General features: G+C 46.8%; 2 protein-coding genes across 3 annotated transcripts in view; one reads left to right on the top strand and one right to left on the bottom strand.

Annotated features, from left to right (window-relative positions):
* The window catches only part of LOC105476831 (proline rich 11), a 93,526-nt gene that overhangs the window by 62,911 nt on the left and 8,315 nt on the right, over positions 1-22,300 (top strand). For both annotated transcript variants that reach the window (XM_011733076.3, XM_011733074.2), the window contains exons 3-6: positions 12,245-12,395; positions 12,630-12,752; positions 20,923-21,180; positions 22,179-22,277. In XM_011733076.3, coding sequence (XP_011731378.2) covers positions 12,245-12,395; positions 12,630-12,752; positions 20,923-21,180; positions 22,179-22,277 — 631 coding nt within the window. The remainder of the gene's footprint in view (positions 1-12,244; positions 12,396-12,629; positions 12,753-20,922; positions 21,181-22,178; positions 22,278-22,300) is intronic.
* LOC105476830 (putative speedy protein-like protein 3) lies at positions 1,763-10,276 on the bottom strand. Its single transcript, XM_011733069.3, has 7 exons — positions 10,003-10,276; positions 8,772-9,014; positions 6,998-7,228; positions 5,794-5,852; positions 4,219-4,304; positions 1,985-2,153; positions 1,763-1,864 (listed from the first exon to the last, which is right to left on the bottom strand). Exons 1-7 carry the CDS (start codon positions 10,109-10,111, stop codon positions 1,805-1,807), a joined length of 957 nt encoding a protein of 318 aa, XP_011731371.2. The 5' UTR covers positions 10,112-10,276; the 3' UTR covers positions 1,763-1,804.

The following is a 22,300-nucleotide window of genomic DNA, read 5'->3' as shown; positions in this document are numbered from 1 at the left end:
AACAATTTAAAGATAATAAAAGATTTAGGATAAAAAGGATTCTCTCTTAAAATGAAAAGAAAATTATATATATATAACAGCTATAACTCTCATCAAAAAATCTACAGGAACAGCATATTTTCAAAAGTACAACAATTTCCAAACTATTTGAAATAAACCTATTAATAATTCGATGGACAACATTTTCCAAACAAACCAATAAATGCATAGTGTGCATGAAGCTATCTGTTACAGTCTATGGCACTCATATTTTACAAAGAATTCTGTGCCAATCTGAGCGTCTGCACTGTGCCTTCAAATGCTCCTGGACTGTGGCAACCAAGTCCATAGGAAACAAGACCTCCAGGTTCCGCCCCGGGGAGGTTGGAATTCAGCAATATAAAAAAAGAGAGGTGGTGCTGCGGGACGGGGTGGAACCAGGAACACCCCTGGTTTCTCACTGTTCTCTGTGGATTCCTAGAAGTACCCGCTTTGTCTTAGGAGGACAACGGTGATCACTGTATTCAGCTCCATCTAGAACAGTCCAGGTTCTTCTAGATGATCTGCACAAATGGCTTCTCTCCTCCTTCCTGGTGTCTGCCATTAGCATTGGAATAAAGTTCCTGCTGAAAATCCGCATCTCAGCCAGGCGCGGTGGCTCACGCCTGTAATCCCAGCACTTTGGGAGGCCGAGGCGGGCGGATCACAAGGTCAGGAGATCGAGACCACGGTGAAACCCCGTCTCTACTAAAAATACAAAAAATTAGCCGGGCGCGGTTGTGGGCGCCTGTAGTCCCAGCTACTCGGGAGGCTGAGGCAGGAGAATGGCGTGAACCCGGGAGGCGGAGCTTGCAGTGAGCCGAGATCGCGCCACTGCACTCCAGCCTGGGCGACAGAGCGAGACTCCGTCTCAAAAAAAAAAAAAAAAAAAAAAAAAAAATCCGCATCTCCCCTGGGCCCGGTGTTCTGGAAGTGAGAGAGAGGATGTCACACTTCAAGGAGGCAGCTCTCTAGACAGGAAGGTTATTCACATCCCACGTCAAGTCTAACAAGAATTCAGAGCCATTGAGAAATCCAGTTTTATCATCTGTCCTTCATTCTGTAGCCTGCTTCTGAACCATTGTGTTCAACTGTGAAACTCACACTTTGGTGACCCTGATTCCAAAACTCATTTAATACACCCAAGGTCAGTCCCAGTGATCTGCTTCATAGCAAGGACTTTGGGTGGGTCTCCCCAGGGAGTCGGGCACCCTCAGAGAGTGTGGCTTTGGACTTCATCACAGCTGGGGCCTTTTGTGTCACTTAAGAGCTAAACTTGTAACCACGCTAGATCCATTTCTAATGTGACAACATCACGAACCCCGAGTCCAGAAGCCTAATCCATAATCCTACCTCCTCATGATGAAGTCTCATGCTCTGCTCACCGTGGTTAGCTGCGTAAGATGTAAACCAAAGCTTCACTGAACCCTCGACCCAAATCGGTAACTCAAGTGCGTCAATCATAATGAACCTCCCCAAACTCAGGATTTATGATTATTTTTGAGTCAGGGTCTCACTCTGTTGCCTGGGCTGGAGTGCAGTGGCAGGATCAGGGCTCCGTGCAGCCCCGACCTCCCAGGCTCCAGTGATCCTCCCACATCGCCTGACTAATTTTTGTATTTTTGTGGAGAGGGAATCTCGCCATGTTGCCCAGGCTCGAAGCCGGATCAAGCAATTGGGTTCCTTGGATTTCCGAAATAGACCCCAATATTCTGCCTTTACCCTGAAGGATGCAGATGTACCTTCCCTCAGGCTGATGACCTCAGGCCTCCATGGTCCCTGGTGTCTAGGAAAGGCGGGCGCGATCTCGTGCCCACACCCAGTGCTCTGGGTCATAAGCCTGGATCTGGAAAAACAAATGCCCCTTAAGAAGATGGGGACTCCCCAAGATACCCTTCCCCCTGCTTCCAGCCTCCAGCCCACCCGATTCCTCCCTACCTCCTCCACCTCCCCACGCCCCACCCACCTCCTCCAACTCCTCCAGGGAAACCCAAGCCCTGCAGCGCATGGAACAGAAGAACTGGAACCGAAGCTTATGGAACAAGGGTATCTGGGATCGGTTCTTCCCATACAGGAAGTAGAAGATGTTTCGTTTGGAGGCCTCGTTGTCCTCCTCCATGTCATTGGCCAGGTAGCTGGGGACAGAAATCAGGTTGCTGCTCAGGGGCACCACCAGGAGAGACCTCCAGCCGAGGTCAGCTTCCCAGAGAGGAGGGCAGGGGACTGCCCTCAGCTCAGGACTGGCACCCACCCTGCAGAGCCATGCCTTCCTCAGGAGGGCCCTGATGGACAGAGACCTGCTGAAGGGCATCTCCCACTCCTTCAGGATGGAGACAAAAACCCAACTGGTGGCCAAGAGTGGTGGCTTACTCCTGGAATCCCAGCACATTGGGAGGCTGAAGCAGGATCATTTGAGGCCAGGAGTTTGAGATGAACCTGGGCAACATAGCAAGACCCTCGTCTCTATAAAAAATGTAAAAAACACGCTGGACGTGGTGACTCATGCCTGTAATCCCAGCACTTTGGGAGGCTGAACCAGGTGGATCGCTTGAGGCCAGGAGTTCGACACCAGCGACACCAGCCTGGTCAACACGGTGAAACCCCATCCCTACTAAAAATACAAAAATCAGCCTGGTGTGGTGGCACAGGCACCCTTTAGTCCTAGCTACTCAAAAGGCTGAGGCACAAGAATTACATGAACCCAGGAGGAGGAGGTTACAGTGAGCCAAGATTGGGCCACTCCATTCTAGCCTAAGAGGCAGAGCAAGTCTCTGTATCAATAAATAAATAAATAAATAAATAAATAAATAACTGTCCAGGTGTGGTGGCACAGCCCTGTGGTCAAAGCTAATCTGGAGGCTGAGGTGGTAGGATCACTTGAGTACAGGATATGGAGGCTGCAGTGAGCTATGATCTCACCACTGCACTCCAGCTTGGGAGACAGAGCAAGTCTGTCTAAAAAAGTAAAATAAATTGAATACATTGATATTTTGCCAAACCCTGCCTTCTACAGGCATCTAGTCTAATGGGACTGGGAGTAATCAGGGCAGATGACCTAATCCCAATGTCACATGGTAATAGGATGTAACTGGAGAGCTACGAGCATGCAAAAGTTGGAAGATGAAGGAAGGCATCACAGAGGCCATGGGGTGAACTGACTTTAAGGAATGGGTCCTTCACTTCAGAACCACATGGGTGTGGAACACCCAGACAGAAAACACAAATGCAAAGTCGAGTAGAGGGCATTTGGAAGGAGCGGTGAAGCCACGCCAGGAAACACCAAGATGGCGAGCCAGTTTGGTTGTAGAGATTGTAGAGAGGGTGGAATTTGCACTGTGGACCCCGGCCTCGATTTTGAAAGACATCAGCTAAGGAAGTTGTTCAGGTGGGCAGTGAGGGCGTTGTGCTTTGGAAAGATGCTCAGGCTGCACTAGGAAGCCCCAAGGCTTGGAGAGAGACTCCAGGAGACCCCAGCAGGGAGCATTTGACAGTGGATTAGAGTGATGCAAGAGGGACCTGAACTGTGGCCTCTGTCATGGGAACCTCGAGGAGGTCGATGGCATTTGCAGTTGATGGAAGGAGAGAGAGAGAAGAACCAGAAATGTCTGCTTGCTGGGGGGAGCGTCGTGTCCACTCCTCTGCTCCTTTTCTTCTCCCCTTAGCGGTTGATGGTTCCTTTTGTTTTATTCTTTTATTTGTACACTGGCATTGGAATTTGTTTTTTTGACTTTCTTTTTTTTTTTTGAGAAAAAGTCTCGCTCTATTGCCCAGGCTGGAGTGCAGTGGCTCAATCTTAGCTCACTGCAACCTCTGCCTCCTGGGTTCAAGGGGTTCTCTTGCCTCAGCCTCCCAAGTAGCTTGGATTACAGGTGCACACCACCATGCCCAGCTAATTTTTCTATTTTTAGTAGAGACGGGGTTTCGCCATGTTGGCCAGGCTAGTATCGAACTCCTGACCTCAAGTGATCCGTTTGCCTCAGCCTCCCAAAGTGCTGGGATTACAGGCATGAGCCACCACGTCCAGGCTGAGTTTCTTTTTAGAAACAACAGTCTAAGAACAAGATAGTATAATCCTCTCTTTTCTGTACACAGAGTGAAGAGGACAAATAGGTGAAAGAATAAATGAAAGGCTGGAATCCCACTTTCCCTGCTGTCCCAGGGCATTGGATATTGACGGATAGGAGGAAGCAAACCACTCACAGAGCCAGGAAGAAATGAATGCGTTGGTATTGCCAGGAGAAGAGGCCAGCACGGCTAAAATATGCTATGACCATAGCCAGGAGATACTGGTGGAGAGAAAGAAACAGAGAGAGGGAGAGGTCACATCTTGAGAGAGGAAGATCATGGAGATAGTGGAATGGGGGTGTGGGGAGGGGCTGCCCATCAGAGAAGGGACCTCAGTGTTGGCATGACTGTGCTCATGTGGAAATTGCAGGGTGGAGGAGTATTCCTCCCATCACCGGAGGAAGGGATGTCGGTGATGCTCCCAGGATGGTGGGCTCCAATGGGATCTTTTAACGGGTGTGTCTAGGTCGGCTGGTGTCAGGAGGGTCTTTTGTGTGCCAGGCAGAGAACTGTCTCAAAGAGCTGGGAGTAGAGGGGCCAGGAGCTTCAGGGTGCGGCCTGACTGCCAAACGACCTGTAGGAGAGGCAGGGGCCACTCATTCACTCGGCAAGAGACCAGCAGTGTCCTGAGGGAGATGCTGACAAATCATAAAAAGACCAAGAATAGCGGGGGCGCAGTGGCTCACGCCTGTAATCCCAGCACTTTGGGAGGCCGAGGCGGGCGGATCACAAGGTCAGGAGATCTCGACTATCTTGGCTTACGCAGTGAAACCCCGTCTCTACTAAAAACACAAAAAATTAGCCGGGCGTGGTGGCGGGCGCCTATAGTCCCAGCTGCTGGGGAGGTTGAGGCAGGAGAATGGCGTGAACCCGGGAGGCAGAGCTTGCAGTGAGCAGAGATTGCGCCACTGCACTCCAGCCTGGGCGACAGAGCGAGACTCCGTCTCAAAATAAAAAAAAAAGACCAAGAATAGCTGGGAGTGGCTGCTCAAGCCTGTGATCCCAGTAGTTTGAGAGGCTGAGACAGGAGGATCACATGAGCCCAACAGTTCGAGAACAACCTGGGCAACTTAGCAAGACCATTTGTATAAAATTATTCAAGCATGATGGCATGTGCCTGTACTCCCAGCTACTCAGGAGGCTGAGGCAGGAGGATTGCATGAGCCCAGGAATTAGAGGCTGCAGTGAGCTGCGATCATGCCACTCTACTCCATCCTGGGGAACACAGCTGGATACTGTCTCAAAAAAAAAAAAAAAAAAAAGTGGGCACCAAGACTCAAGACTGTGGGAGCTGGAGGGGCACAGTGGCTCACTTCTGTAATCCCAGCATTTTGGGAGGCCAAGGCGAGCGGAACACCTGAGGTCAGGTGTTCAAGACCAACCAGGTCAACATGGCAAAACCTCGTCTCTACTAAAAACACAAAAATTAGCCAGCCATGGTTAATTGTAATCCCAGCTGCTTGGAAGACTGAGGCAGGAGAATGCCTTGAACCCAGGAGGCGTCTGCTGCAGTGAGCCAAGTTTGAGACACTGCCTCCAGCCAGGGCAACAGAGCGAGACTATCTCACAAAAAGAAAAGAAAAAGACTGTGGGAGCATCTGGTGGGAAGTGCTGGAGGGAGAGAGGAGAGGAACTGTGGGTTTGGAAGCTGCGCCCTCCCCCCGGCAGTGCATTGAAGCAGGAACACAGTTCTGTGGAGAACAACCTTACCTTGTCGGACACCCTCAGATCTTTGTCCCAGGCCAGGAATCTTTTAACGACAGGATCCTCTGTGATTAGAGAGCAGATGTCAGCATGAGAAGCAGGACAGGGTTTCTGTGGGAGCAGCAGGGCAGCAAGGAGAAGTGTGTCTCCCTGGGGGAAATCTCAGGATTGCTGCCACAAGTGAGGTGGATGGGAGAGGGGAGAATGACTTTCACTGGGCAAGGGAAAGAGGCTCCTGCTCTGAGACTCGCCTGAGAAGAGGCCGAAGGAGGCCTTGGGTGTGAGAATCTACAGGATGTAGAGCTGGCAATAAACCAGAACGCCCTCCCAGCAGACACAGAGGGACCACTGCACAGTCATAAAGGAATTCCCATCATTTCCTCATGAGACAGTCACATCAGGGTGTGACCATGGCCTAGGTATCCCCCTCTACGGATGGAGACACTTAGGTTTAGAAAAGTCAGCAAGAGACAATAAGTTTTAGAGGGCACAGCTGAAGCCACTTTCTTTGATTTTTGATTTTGTTTTATAAATTTATTTTTTGGTTTTTTTTTTGAGCTGGAGTCTCGCTCTGTGGGCCAGGCTGGAACGCAGTGGCACAATCTCAGCTCACTGCAACCTCAGCCTCCCGGGTTCAAGCGATTCTCCCATCTCAGTCCCCTGAATAGCTGGGATTACAAGCGTGTGCTACCATGCCTAGCTAATTTTGTATTTTTAGTAGAGATCAGGTTTTACTATGTTGGTCAGGCTGGTCTCTAACTCCTGACCTCAGGTGATCCACCAGCCTCGGCCTCCCAAAGTGCTAGGATTACAGGTATGAGCTACTGCGCCCGGCCTTGCTTTTTCTTTTGAGACAGAGTTTTGCTCTGTCACCCAGGCTGGAGTGCAGTGGTGCCATCATAGCTCACTGCAGCCTCAAAAGTCCTGAGTTCAAGCAATCCTCTTGCCTCAGCCTCCCAACATGGTGGGATCTCAGGCGTGAGCCACCGCACTTGGCCCAAAACCAAGATTTCTTATCCCAAGCGCTGACCTAATCCTAATCTTCTATTGTCTCCTAAGCGTCCCTTATGAGTGATCACTTCTGAGTCCTCCCGCATGGAGAGCTCACCCACTGGGGGCATATTTTTCCCATTGGAAAAGTGTGGTTATTGGAAGTTGCCTCTTTTTTAGAATATCAGGACTGGAGGTGCTCTCTGGGGTGTCCTCCTACCAAGCAGCCTGTTGAAAGTCTCGTGGTGCTCAGGGAGCACGCATGACACTCGCCGTCGCTTCAGCTTCATCTTGAGCCCACACAGCGTCTCCGCCGCCCAGGTCTCCTCAGGCTCAGGGGCGAGCTCCTTCTCTGGCTCCTCCTCCGATGACTCCTCAGATTCGTCCGACCACTCCCTCTTCCTTTTCCAGCAAAGGGACCTACACGGGGGACTGGGATCTACCCCAGGAACTGAGTAAAGAAACCATGCCACTGTGTAATGCTTCTGCAATTGATCACCTTAGAGCCTGACCCAAAATGCCAAACCACTCTCCATCCTCCCCAGCCCCCAGACTGCTGGCTTCTCCAAGGCATCTTTCCGTCTTTCTCCTTCGCTGAACCCCATGAGCCGCTCCTTCCCCTCTCCAAAACGCCAAACCACTCTTCATCCTCCCCAGCCTTACAGACTGCTGGCTTCTCACTGCAACCTCCGTCTCCCAGGTTCCAGTGACTCTCCTGCCTCAGCCTCCCAAGTAGCTGGGATTACAGGTGCTTGTCATAACGCCCAGCTCATTTTTGTACTTTTAGTAGAGACAGGGTTTCGCCATGTTGGCCAGGCTGGTCTCTAACTCCTGGCCTCAAGTGATCTGCCTGCCTTGGCCTCCCAAAGTACTGGGATTACAGGTGTGAGCCACAACACCCTGCCTCAGTCCCTCCATTCTTCCCACACACCTCCTCAGGTGCTCCTTCCTGACTTCTGGACCTGTCCTTTTCTTTTTTTTTTTTGCCACAGGGTCTCAATCTCTCCCTCAGACTGGAGTGCAGTGGTGCTATCTTGGCTCAAAGCAACCTCCACCTCCCGGGTTCTAGTGATTATCCTGTCTCAGCCTCCCAAGTAGCTGGGAATACAGGTGTGCACCACCACGCCCAGCTAAGTTTTGTATTTTTGGTATTGATGAGGTTTCTGTATATTGGTCAGGCTGGTCTCGAACAACTGACCTCAGGTGATCCACCCGCCTCAGCCTCCCAAAGTGCTGGGATTACAGGCGTGAGCTACCGCACCCGGCCTTTGGTTTTCTTTTGAAACAGGGTTTTGCTCTGTCATGCAGGCTGGAGTGCAGTGGTGCAGTCATAGCTCACTGCAGCCTCAAAGTCCTGAGTTCAAGCAATCCTCTTGCCTCAGCCTCCCAGTGTGCTGGGATCTCAGGCATCAGCCACCACACCTGGCCCAAAACCAAACTTTCTCTTTTTTTTTTTTTTTTTTTTTTTGTTGTTGTTGTTGTTGTTGTTTTGAGACGGAGTCTTGCTCTGTCACCCAGGCTAGAGTGCAGTGCTGCGATCTCGGCTCACTGCAAGCAACACCTCCGGGGTTCATGCCATTCTCCTGCCTCAGCCTCCCGAGTAGCTGGGACTACAGGCACCCGCCACCATGCCCGGCTAATTTTTTGTATTTTTAGTGGAGACTGGGTTTCACCATGTTAGCCAGGATGGTCTTGATCTCCTGACCTTATAATCCGCCCACCTCGGCCTCCCAAAGTGCTGGGATTACAGGCGTGAGCCACAGCGCCCAGCCCAAAACCAAGCTTTCTTGTCCCAAGCGCCAACCTTTATCAAGTCCAGCCTAATCCTCTATCATCTCCTAAGCGTCCCTCATGAGTGATCACTTCTGAGTCCTCCCGCATGGAGAGCTCACCCACTGGGGGCATATTTTTCCCATTGGAAAAGTGTGGTTATTGGAAGTTGCCTCTTTTTTAGAAGAACAGGATTGGAGGTGCTCTCTGGGGTGTCCTCCTACCAAGCAGCCTGTTGAAGTCCTCGTGGTGCTCAGGGAGCACGGACGACACTAGCTGTTGCTTCAGCTTCAACTTCAGCTTCATCTTGAGCCCACACAGCGTCTCCACCACCCAGGTCTCCTCAGGCTCATGGGCGAGCTCCTTCTCTGGCTCCTCCTCCGATGACTCCTCAGATTTGTCCGACCACTCCCTCTTCCTTTTCCAGCAAAGGGACCTACATGGGGGGCTGGGATCTACCCCAGAGGCTGAGTGAAGAAACCGGGCCACCGTGTAATGCTTCTGCAACTGATCACCTTAGACCCTGACCCCAAACCCCAAACCACTCTCCATCCTCCCCAGCCTCAGAGACTGTTAGCTTCTCCAAGGCATCTTTCTGACTTTCTCCTCTGCTCAACCCCATGTCCTGCTCCTTCCCCTCCCCATTATTCCGACTCTGTGTCCTCAGAACACTTCCTCATGTCCTTCCCTGATCCCTGGCTCTCTGAGTCCCTCCTTTGTTTTTTGTTTTTTGTTTTTGTTTTGTTGTGTTTTTTGTTTTGAGACAGAATCTTGCTTTGTCACCCAGGCTGGAGTGTAGTGGTGCAATCTCAGCTCACTGCAACATCTATCTCCTGGAGTCCAGTTATTCTCCTGCCTCCGCCTCTCAGGTAGCTGGGATTACAGGTGCCTGCCATAATGCCCATTTTTGTACTTTTAGTAGAGACGGGGTTTCACCATTTTGGCCAGGCTGCTCTCAAACTCCTGGCCTCAAGTGATCTGCTTGCCTTGGGCCTCCCAAAGTGCTGGGATTACAGGTGTGAGCCACTGCACCTGGCCTGAATTTCTCCATTCTTCCCACACACCCTCCTCAGGTGTGTGGAGACTTCCTGACCTCTAACCCTTCTTTCTTTTTTGGAGACAGTGTCCAACTCTCTCACCCAGACTGGAGTGCAGTAGCCCAATCTCGGGTCACTGCAACCTCTTCCTCCCAGGCTCAAGCGATTCTCCTGTCTCAGCCTCCCAAGTGGCTGGGATTACAGGCGTGCACCACTACCGCCTGGCTAATTTTTGTACTTTCAGTAGAGATGAGGTTTCACCATGTTGGCCAGGCTGGTCTTGAACTCCTGACCTCAGGTGATCCGCCCGCCTCAGCCTCCCAAAGTGTTGGGGTTACAGGTGTGAGCCACTGCACCCATCCCCCTTCCTTCATCTTAGTCAACCCTATCCCACCTCTTCTTCCTCCAGTCACCTCACCTGATGGTCCCGACACTTCATTATCTACCACCTCCTGGCGGGGGTACCCCGAGGTGCTCAGCTGGGGGCTCTGCTCCTCATCCTGGGGGTGCGGTTGACAACTGGTCATGATCTTTCCAAAATCTGTCCCAACCCACGGAACCTAGTCTCTGTTCTGTCCAAAGCCGCCTTCTGGATTCTGCTAGGACCCGGAAGAGTGTATTATCAATTCTTGAGGCTAGGAGAAGTCAGGAGTGGAGAACAGCTCTGAGAAGATGCTGTTGTCCACCTGAGCTCCCAGGCGCCAACGGAGGCCGGTCCTTCCAATCAGGAAGGTTGGAATCTCTGATGTCATCGGTCATTCCAACCTGGCAACCAGTTTGAAGAAAAACACATGTAACTGCCAAGCTGATCTCTTGTCCTGGAGATCCTGGGTGAATGGATGGTACCTCCTGCCACTGTCCCAACCTCAGACCACTGTCCAAAAGCATCATCAGGGTCTCCACATCCCTCTGTTCCCTGTCCCAGCAGAGGCTGTGTCCTCTCCACGCAAAGCATGTTGGGGTCTCCTCTGTACATGCCCATTTCAGAGACCAGTCTGGTAGGAGAGGGAACAGGGTGGGAAAGAAAACTAGGGTAAGCAGAAACTCTGAAACTTTACAAGAGTGAGATTATCATGTACAAGAGATCCCAAGAACATTGACTTGATGAAAAAGTCACATCAGAGCACTCAATTTGTCACTTTTCTGCCGAATGTTTACTGACTTTCGCTGTCTGAGATTCTATACTGGGGGTACATATGTCCTCTGCCCTAAGGCATCTTTGAGTCCAAGAGACATTTTGAGGCCTGAAAATCATCGGAAACTGCCCTTGAGCTCACACATGTTTCCAATGGTGTCCCCAATTTCAGGTAGTCAGTCCATGGATTACCTAAAGCCAGCCCCTCCAGTTCGGCTAAGAAACTAGTCTGTATATCAAGTTTTGTATCATATGTATTGCTCTGAACTCAGAAATTTCCCTACCATTTATGGATTCTATGAATAAAATATCCCATGTACAAAAAGACTAAATCGAAAAATCTCAACTGTGCACAGTGGCTCATGCTTGTAATCCCAGCACTTTGAATGGCCAAGGGAGGAAGATTGCCTGAGGCCAGCAGTTCAAAACCAGTGTAGGCAACATAGCAAGATCCCATCTCTAAAAAAACAAAACCAAACCAAATTAGACAGGTGTGGTGGCTGGCACCTGTGTTCCAACTACTTGGGAGACTCATGCGACAGGAAGATCACTTGAGCCCAGGAGTTAGAAGCTGCAGTGAGCTATGATCTTGCCACTGCACTCGAGTCTGGGCAACACAGCAAGACGTTGTGTCAAAAACATTTTTTTTTTTTCTTGGATAAAAAATAAAAGAGTTGCATGATATTCAGAGACTATCCAAAAAACCTGTGGGTTCCTGGCCGGGCTCAGTGGCTCATGCCTATAATCCCAGCACTTTGGGAGGCCAAAGAGGGTGGATCACTTGAGGTCAGGAGTTTGAGACCAGACTGGCCATCTCTACTAAATATACAAAAAGTTAGCCAGGCATGGTGGCAGGTGCCTGTAATCCCAGCTACTTGGGAGGAGGGGCTGGAGAATCACTTAAACTCGGGGTGCGGAGGTTGCAGCGAGCCAAGATCACATCATTGCACTCCAGCCTGGGCAACAAGAGCAAAACTCCATCTCAAAAAAAATAAGGAACCTGTGAGTAAGTTCCCACATGGTTTCCTAATGGGCTCCAGCTCTCCTAGGAGTCTCTTGCTCATGGGAAAGGCACAGACTGAACGAGGAAGCTCTGCTTTTCTGGAGTTCAAATTTGCATTCATGATGCTTTAACCCGTCAGAGCTGGGTGGGTCCTCCTACAACAAAACAGTTTGCTATCTCTCTCCTAGTTAGCAGGCTTTCAAATATTAGAAGATCAATGTTCTGACCCCATTAAAATTTCTCTTGTGGAATGAAAAGCTCTGATTTAACCCGTCTTCAAGCCTGCTTTGCATATTCCTTTCTCTTCTGGCACACCACCATGCCTGGTTCAATTTTGTATTTTTTTGATAGGGACAGCGTTTCGCCATGTTGCCGAGGCTAGTCTCGAACTCCTGGTCTCAAGCAATCTGCTCACCTCAGCCTCCCAAAGTGCTAGGATTAGAGGCACGAGCCACCACGCCAGGCCAAGGCTATTATTCTGACTTAGGGGTTTTTGTTTGTTTCATTTTGTTTTTCCTACAGAGTCATTATTTCTTCAATAGATATATCTCAAAGCAGAAGCTGGCTAAGATCATCCTGGAACTTCAAATTTCCTAACATCAGAGATGCGATAGAACTTTGGACAAATAGAGTGTGGTCTATATACAGCTGGTGCCAGAACTGCATAACCCTGGTATGGATGTGACATCCCTGTTTTCAGCACTATAGTTCTTCTACACACTTGGTGTTTATATACATATGTGCTCAAGTCAGTCCAACCCTCAAGCTAAACTCAGATAAGATGAAATTATTGAGTCATGCCTGCCTTTGCTTCTATAAAACATACATCAAGTCACTTTCTGGTTCCTGTTTTCTTGTCCTTATCATATTACTCATAGGACTCAGAATTGTTTATTATTAATTTCAGAGTTTAGAAGTATTGAAAGACACCATCTTTCCATCTCGTATCTACCACCGAGAACTTTACAGTCTAAAACAACAGTTTTGCATTTTGGAAAGTAAATTATGCAAGCTCCAGGAAGCACTGAAGGTTGGTATTGTCAAATAAAAAAGCAAATCTGGAATTAGGTAAGAAGACACTTTATTTGAAAAGACTATTGCAATAGGGAAAATGCTCAAGTCATAAGATTTATATCTCAAACATTAAGCGAAAAAGTTTTCTTTGTTAGCAAGGCATAAAAGGGTAGAACAAATTGGGTTATGGGGAAGTAAGATGAAGAGTTGGGATAATCTGATTAGACAGCTGATTAGATCAGGGAACATCTTTTCCTGAAGGTTGTTCAGCATACCAATGCTTGCTTAAGCCCAAGAATAGGTCAAGGTTCTAGGGCCTATGGGGAGGGCTAAATCCTGACTAAAGTTTGGTCAAGTTAGTAGATATTTTGTCCAGATTGGTCAGTGGCAGTGAGCAGTTCAGCTAATCACTTATGAGACAAAGAATGGGAATTTGGAGGGTCTGTGTCTGGCTTTGTCAGATAAACAAGGGAGCCATCCATAAATCTTATCTAACTGATGTGGGAAAAGTTGGTTCCACATCGCTTCCAAAATAATAAATTATTTCCTAGACATAAAACTGTAGGGAGATTTTTTTGTTTGTTTCTAGAGATTGAAACAAATTATGTTGCCCAGGCTAGACTCCAACTCCTAACTCCTAGGCTCAAGTGATCCTCCTACCTCAGCCTCCTTTAGTAGCTGGGACTGCAGGCTTGGATGGGGAGTTTTTTGGCCATCCTTATTTTCCAGAATTGCAGAGCTCAGGTAAAGTTCAATATTGTCAGTATTAAAGCAGAAGATCTGAAAAAAATATTGCCTGCTGTTTGCTTTTTTTTTTTTTTTTTAAATAGACAGGGTCTCACTCTGTCACCCAGTCTAGTGTGCAGTGGCATGATCATGGCTCACTGCAACCTTGACCTCCTGGCTCAAGGGATCTTCCTGCCTCAGCCTCACTTATAGCTGGGACCAGAAGTGTGTGCCACCTACCCAGCGAATTTTTTTATTTTTTGTAGGGATGGGGGTCTCACTTTGTTGCCCAGGCTGGTCTCAAACTCCTGGCCTCAAGTGATCCCCCTACCTCAGCCTCCCAACGTGTTGGGATTGCAGGCATGAGCCATGGCACCTGGCTTGTTTGTAAATTTAAATAATCAGACATAAAAATAAAAATTTATGCACAGCAAAATAAGATGCAAAAGGCTGGGCGCGGTGGCTCACGTCTGTAATCCCAGCACTTTGGGAGGCTGAGGCAGGTGGATTGCCTGAGGTCAGGAGTTCGAGACCAGCTAGCCAAGATGGTGAAACCCTGTCTCCACTAAAAATACAAAAAAAAAAAAAATTAGCCAGGCATAGTGGTGCATGCCTGTAATCTCAGCTACTGGGGAGGCTGAGGCAGGAGAATCGCTTGAACCCAGGAGGCGCAAATTGCAGTAAGCAGAGATCATGCCACTGCAGTCCAGCTTGGGCGACACAGCGAGACCATGTCTCAAATAAAATAAAATAAGATGCAAAAATATTTGCTCAAATATGAGGAAAACAATTAATTATTGAATATATAAAGAACCAATACAAATCAATACAAAAAAGACCAATAACTTAGCAGTAAAATGAGGAAATTATATGAATACAGCATTCACCTAAATGTAGGAATACAAGCCAGGTACAGTGGTGCACACTTATCATCCCAGCTACTCAAGAAACTGAGATGGGAGAATCACTTGAGCACAGAATTTTGAGGCCATCCTGGGCAGAAAGAAAAGGAATACAAATGGTTCTTAAATACATGAGTAGGGCTGGGCACGGTGACTCATGCTTGTAATCCCAACAGTTTGGGAGGCCAAAACGGACAGATCATCTGAGATCAGGAAAATCACTTGAACCCGGGAAGTGGAGACTGCTGTGAGCCAAGATCGTGCCACTGCTCTCCAGCCTGGGTGACAGAGCTAGACTCTGTCTCAAAAATAAAATAAAATAAAAATAAAATAAATAAATACATGAGTAGGTACTCAACTTCACTTAAGAGTGAATCAGGGGCCGGGCACAGTGGCTTACCCCTGTAATCCCACCACTTTGGAAGGCCAAGGTGGGTGGATCACTTGAAGTCAGGAGTTCAAGACCAGCCTAGCCAATGTGAAACCCCCTCTCTACTAAAATACAAAAATTAGCTGGATGTGGTAGTGCATGCCTATAATCCCAGCTACTCGGAGGGCTGAGGCAGGTGAATTGCTTGAACCCGGGAAGCGGAGGTTGCAGTGAGCTGAGATCGCACCGCTGCACTCCAGCCTGGGCAACAGAGCGAGACTCCATCTCAAGAGTAAATCAGGGCTGGGTGCTGTGGCTCACACTTGTAATCCCAGCACCTTGGGAGGCCAAGGTGGGCAGATCACTTGAGGTCAGGAGTTTGAGACCAGCCTGGCCAACATGGTGAAATCCTGTCACTACTAAAAATACAAAAATTAGCCAGGTGTGATGGCGGGCACCAGTAATCCCAGCTACTCAGGAGGCTGAGGCAGGAGAAGCACTTGAACCCGGGAGGTAGAGGTTACAGTGAGCCGAGATTGCGCCGCTGCACTCCAGCCAGGGTGACAGAATGAGACTCTATTTCAAAAAAAAAAAAAAAAAGTGAATCAGGACTAGGTGTGGTACCAGTGACAAGCCTCAAAGAATATTTGCATAAACAAAATGTCTTTATTTTAGGCAGCAGAAAGAAAAAGTTATCCTACTACCCCCATTAAGTTACAGAACTTTTACTTATCTCTCATTTCGCTAAAACATAGTCATGTATTTAATTATACCTAGTCACTAGGGAACCTGAGGAATGTAATCTATCATCTGGATTACAGTGTGTCCAGCTAAAAGTCAGGTTTCCTATTACTAAAGAAGAAGGCAAAAATGTATATTGGGAGGCAATTAGTAGTCTCTGCCACACACAAAAAACAGAAATGCAAAATAAACTTCAATGAGTAATGCCTTTAGCCTATCAGATTGACAGAACAAACAAATCAAAGACCAAAAGTTTTGGAGAAACAGGTGCTTTCTTGTTATTGAGAATGCCATAAATTGATAAAACCTCTATGGGCTATAATTAGTTAACATCTATCAACATTTTTAAAATATATATCATTTGATGCAACCAAATTTTGTACATATGTACAAAGTGATTTATTGCAGTGTGATTTGAAAAATAGTGAAAACAAAAAACAAAACTAAGTGTCAAAGAATATGGGATTAATTGACTGAATTATAATCCATTCATTCAGTGGAATACTATGTAGCTGTTAAAAAGAATGAGGTAGTTCTGTATGTACTAATGAGGTATGATCTCAAGAATATACCATCAGTCCCCTACCCCCTAGGAAAACTTTTTTTAAAAGAATACACTAATGGCCAGGCATGGTGGCTCACGCCTGTAATCCAGCACTTTGAGAGGCCAAGGTGGATGGATCACTTGAGGCCAGGAGTTTGAGACCAGCCTGGCCAACATGGCAAAACCCCATCTCTACTAAAAGTACAAAAAATTAGCCTGGCATGGTGACACGCTCCTGTAATCCCAGCTGCTCCACAGGCTGAGGCAGGAGAATCACTGGAACCTGGGAGACAGATGTTGCAGTGAGCTGAGATCACGCCACAGCGCTCCAGCCTGGGCAACAGAGCATGACTGTGTCTCAAAATAATAATAACAATAATAATACACTATTAAATTAAATGTAAAGGTATATTCAGAACAGTGTTTATCGGATGTTCCCATGTATTATTAAAATATATAACTTTGGGAGGCCAAGGTGGTTGGATAACTTGAGGTCAGCAGTTCAAGACCATCCTGGCCAACATGATGAAACCTCCTCTCTACTAAAAAAAATAGCCAGGCATGGTGGCGCATGCCCGTAGTCCTAGCTACTCAGGAGGCTGAGGCAGGAGAATCGTTTGAACCAGGAGGCGGAGGTTGCAGTGAACCGTGATCATGCCACTGCACCCCAATCTGGGTGACAAAGCGAGACTCTGTCTCAAAAAATTATTATTTGAGACCAAAAAAAGAATAGAATAATTGTTTTTGTTTGTTTGAAACAAAGTCTCGCTCTGTCACCCAGGCTAAAGTATAGTGGCATGATCTAAGCTCACTGCAACCTCTGCCTTCTGGGTTCAAGCAATTCTTCTGCCTCAACCTCCTGAGTAGTCGGGACTACAGGTTCCTGCCACCACACCTGGCTAATTTTTGTATTTTTAGTAGAGACGGGATTTCACCATGTTGCCCAGGCTGGTCTTGAACTCCTGACCTCAAGTGATCTGCCTGCCTTGGCCTCCCAAAGTGCTGGGATTCTAGACATGAGCCACCACACCAGGCCTAAATAAAATTATTGAGACTAGGTGGGACTCCAAAAATAAATAGCAAAAAAATTAAACATAAAATAAAACTAATTGACCAGTTGAGATTTTGGTTCTAGAAGTAAATTCATTGCTTTTTTGAATTCCTATAATTTTATAACTTTGTCAGAGCAGTTTACTATGGGTGGCAAGGCAGTATTCAAACAGACCTTAAAAATTAAATTTTGTAGCTGGGCGTGGCATACACACCTATGGTCCCAATTACTCAGGGGACTGAGGTGGGAGGATTCCTTGAGCCTCAGGACACTCCAGCCCATTGCATTCTAGCCTGGGCAACATAGTGAGACCCTGTCTCTAAAAAAAAGTTTTCTTTTAATTTAAAAAGTCTAGAATGAATGTGTGTGTGTATGTGTGAAATAATTCTATAAACCTTTCCTTCTCTTCTTCACCTCTGGTGTACACACTCTACGTTTCATGACTTTTCTCCTATTTCAGCTCTTCTTATATTTTAACCCCAAATCATTAATCCCAATGTACCAGGGAGGATGATGATATAGAACTAAGAATGGGCCAGGCATGGTGGCTCACACCTGTAATCCCAGCACTTTGGGAGGCTGAGGCAGGCAGATCCCAAGGTCAGAAGATCGAGACCATCCTGGCCAACAAGGTGAAACCCCGTCTCTACTAAAAATACAAAAAAATTAGCTGGGCGTGGTGTCACACACCTGTAGTCCCAGCTACTCAGGAGGCTGAGGCAGGAGAATCACTTGAACCCAGGAGGTAGAGGTTGCAGTGAGCCAAGATCATGCCACTGCACTCTAGCACTCCAGCCCTCCAGCCTGGGCGACATAGCAAGACTCCATCTCAAAAAAAAAAAAAAAAAAATGTGAACTAACAATGAAGCTTATGTTATTTCCTTCACTAAGAAAGCGCCTAGAAGGCTGTATCAGTCAAAATTCCTTTTAGCCACAAGTGACAGAAACACAATGCAACCCGGCTTAAGCCCATAAAACCAGTAAGTCTAAGGTATGACTGGATTCAGGGACTCGAATGATATTGTCAGCATCCTGGCTCTGTCTCATCTTTCAGTTCTACCTTCTTTAGAATAAGTTTATTTCTCAGACAGACTCTCCCCTTCCACTAGCAACATGGTTGCTGGCAGCCTTAGATTCTTATTCTCATAACAGAACAATCTCAGCTGAGAGAACTTGCCCTGGGTCATGTGTCTAGTCCTTGAGTGAGTATCCTGACCAGATCAGGTGGACTGAGGGAGAGAAGGAAAACCCAGGTGCTTTTACCAGAAGTAGGAATGGCTACAGGTGAGGGCTAGTCCCTGGGCCTGTTTACCCCACTTCAGAAGCTCTGCTCTATATTGCTGGGAGGGCTGGCTCCTACAGGATACATTCCTCAAGTTCCAGGTCACCTGGTTCCTGGTTATGATGGCCTATTGCAAGACATTGATGAGAGACTGTAGGGAGGGACAAGACAAGGAGTTTCTTCCCCTCCTCTTTACTGCATGATTTCTCCAGCAATGGTAGTTGTTGCCTTCTGGCCCCATCTCCCACTGGATAAATACTCCATGTTTCTTCTTCTTCTTCCTATTTTTTTTTTTTTTTTTTGAGACAGAATTTCACTCTCGTCCAGGCTGGAGTGTAGTGAGTGGCACGATCTCGGCTCACTACAACCTCCACCTCCCAGGTTCAAGCGATTCTCCTGCCTCAGCCTCCCAAGTAGCTGGGATTACAGGTGCCTGCCACCACGCCTGGCTAATTTTTGTGTTTTTAGTAGAGACGAGGTTTCACTATGTTGTCTAGGCTGGTCTCGAACTCCTGACCTCAGGTGACCCACCTGCCTCGGCCTCACAAAGTGCTGGGATTACAGATGTGAGCTACCGCACCCAGCCAATGTTTCCTGATTCTCTGGGTAAACCTACCTCCAGACCTCTGGATACACTGCCTCCACCTTTTGTTTCTCCAGCCTCAGGATGTTAATGGCTTCCTGCTGTTGCTAATCTCTGATTGCCTCACGGTACCCAGTGGGCCTCTCAGCTCTTCCGTTATGAATGTAACCAAGTGCCTGTATTACACGACCCCTCTTTTCAATATCCAGAGTGGTTTCTATTTTCCTGACGGATATGTGCAGGAAAATATCCACTCCAAACTCCCCTAAGAAAGGCCCCTGTGTCTCAACATTGTGCTCATTGGTCTGGAGAGAAGCTTCTGGAATTCCATTCCTGCTCCCAGAATTTGTGCCTCACGATGAATTAGCCAAAGGAGAAAAAGGCAAGTCATTTAACTCCTCTGGGCCTCAGTTTCCTCATCTGTACATTGGGGATGATACCATTTGTGGGGGACTGAATGCATGGCAGCCTCCAAAAGGTATATTCAAGTCCTAATCCCCAGACCCTGTAAATACAGCCTTATTTGGACAAAGGGCTTTACAAATGTAATTAGGGTAAGGATTTTGAAATGAGGAGATCTTCCTGGATTATCTAGGTGGACCCTAAGTCCCAGGACAAGTGCCCTTATGAGAGAGACACATAGAGAATGCATACAGAGAAGAGAAGCAATGTGACCACAGAGATAGAGATTGGAGTGCTGTAGCCACAAACCAAGGAGTGCTGACAGCTACCAGAAGCCGAAAGAGGCAAGGAACCAATTCTTCCCCAGAGGCATGGGAGGCAGTGAAGCTCCACTGACACCTTGATGTCAGACTTTATGCCTCTAGCACTGTGAGAAAATAAACTTCAATTGTTTTCAGCCACCAAGTTTGGGATAATTTGTTACAGCAGGCACAGGGAATTAATACACTGTTTTACTGCATAGGGTCATTGTGTTTGTTTGCTAGAGCTGCCATAACAAAATACCACAGGCTGGGTGGCTTATACAACAGAAATTTATTTTCTCACAGTCTGGAAGCAAGAAGTCTGTGGCTTCTTGGTTAGTTTATTCTGAGGCTCCTCCTGGGCTTGTAGATGGCTGTCTCCGCTCTATCTTCACACAGTCTTTCCTCTGTGTGAGTACATTCCTGAGTGAGTACATGTCTCTCTGCATGTCTGATTTCCTCTTACTATAAGAACACCAGTTAGAATGGATTAGGACCCACCCTAACGTCCTCATTTTAACTTAATCACCTCTTTAAAGATCCTATCTCCAAATATAGTCACTAGTCACATTCTGAGGTTCTGGATGTTAAGATTTCAACATACGAATTCTGGGACACAATTCAGTCCACAGTAGTCATGTTCCAGATCCTTGGCCTTTATCAGTTTCTTGAATGTACTATATTCTTGGCTGCATTAAGTATTTTTTCCTCTGCAAGGAACTCTTCCCCTAGTCTTTATCTCCCTTCATCTGCTAAGTCTCAATTTATTCTTGAGATCATGGCTAAATATCACTTCCCAAGCCTCCAGCTGTTCATGCTCATAGCACACTTCATTGATCTTATTGAAGTATTGTTTTGTTTTGAGTGTGTTTGTGCATCTTTGTTTGAGATGAGATCTCACTATGTTGTCCAGACTGGTCTCGAACTCCTGGACTCAAGCAATTCGCTGGATTCAGCCTTCCAAAGTGCTGGGATTACAGGTGTGCACCACCATTCCCGGCCTTCTGTGCATGTTTAATGTCTGTCTTCCCTCACCGGACTGTCAGCTCCATGAGGTGACACACAGGGCTCACACTGTACTTATGGTGCCTGGCATATAGTACATACAAAATAAACGAATGAATGAAATGAAGAAACTTATGATTATAAATGAGAAAATATCATGAAGCACATGGTACACTGAGAAAGTATTCAATACATGGTAGCTATTATTTTGATGACTGTCACCCTCAAGAATCAAAGTAACTTGTTATTTATTTGCCAAATGTGATGTCTTCTTCCAGACCATCTCAGAAAGTTCTTCCTGTCCAAGCTGTGGTCAAACATGTCACATGAGTGGTAAACTTACAAATGTGCCTGCCTGTGTTCTCATCACCCCTGGAGACTCCAAAGCTGTGCTTCCTCCCACGCTGCCACAGCCAGCCAGCCATCTTCCTCCTCCTCCACCTCCACCTCCACCTCCACTTCCACCTCCGCCACCTCCTCGACCACCAGTAGCACCTGTGTTGCTCAGAAAACCCAGTCTTGCTAAAGCACTTCAGGTAGGTAACAATCTAGTAATGATATGTTTTGGTCAGTGTGTAATATAGCAGTAAAGCCAAGTAGCCTTTTAAGACCAGGCTAATCAGGGCTTGGGCCGGAAGGCTATATTTTGTTCTGATTCCATATCTTAATTATTATGTTTTTAAAATCTCAGTCCCTGAGGAATTCCTAGAAGCTGGATTGAGAAATGAAAGTGATGTGTGTGAAACCCAGTAGAGTGGAAGATTCCTATTCGCTTCTCAGCATGGCTTTTTCCTAGGGAAGAAAACCTCCCTAGGAAACCAAATTAAAAATAGAAGATTGCTTAGTGAGTGAAGTCAGAACAAAGAGTTAGTGGATTCCAAAGTTTCATGTCGTTAGGCTGGAGAATCAATCTCTATTTCAGTTACTTATTTACCAAGGGGACCAGAAAATTTGTGAATCACTAAGACAGGCATGACCCTGTTTTAAAATCTGCTGAATTTTCACTATGATACATTTGGTTTAATGTAGCTGAATTAAATCCAGAGTCTTCCCAATCTTGACACCAAAAAAAAACCAAAAAACAAAAAACCCAGAGCCTATTGTTATATTTGCCCTAATTATACCTCTGTTATTGTATACATTCTTGCTCTATGGAAACTGAGTCATCTTTCTAGGTAATTCAAGGAAAACTTCACTTTAACCCGATTAACTCCTTCAACTCTTGTCTTATTGTAATGACTCTTACGGAAAATGCATTATTGCAGGAAACTGGTCCATCTCTTATTTGGTAGCAAAGCCTTAGCTTATAAAAACGAAATTGGGGGAGGGGTGGGAAGCCTTACATTTTGATGAATACTTTTCAATGGGTGATAAAAACAGGATTATTCTTGGTTGAGTGGAAAGAATATGAAAGGTTCCTAGGGTAAATAAGAGTTACCTCTTAACTCTGAGTCTTTAAAAACTAGATTTGGATTTGCATTTCACCAGTTGTGCTGGTTCCAATTTGAATTCTTACCTCACCATGTATTTCAAGGCTGGACCATTAAAAAAAGATGGACCCATGCAGATAACAGTTAAAGATCTGCTGACTGTAAAATTAAAGAAGACACAGAGTGTAGATGAAAGGAGGAAGGTAAGATGTCATTGACCATATAC

This window comes from Macaca nemestrina, chromosome 17 (assembly GCF_043159975.1).
Source record: "Macaca nemestrina isolate mMacNem1 chromosome 17, mMacNem.hap1, whole genome shotgun sequence".
In the NCBI taxonomy this organism is placed as follows: domain Eukaryota; kingdom Metazoa; phylum Chordata; class Mammalia; order Primates; family Cercopithecidae; genus Macaca; species Macaca nemestrina.
This window is presented reverse-complemented; position numbering and strand designations above follow the sequence as displayed.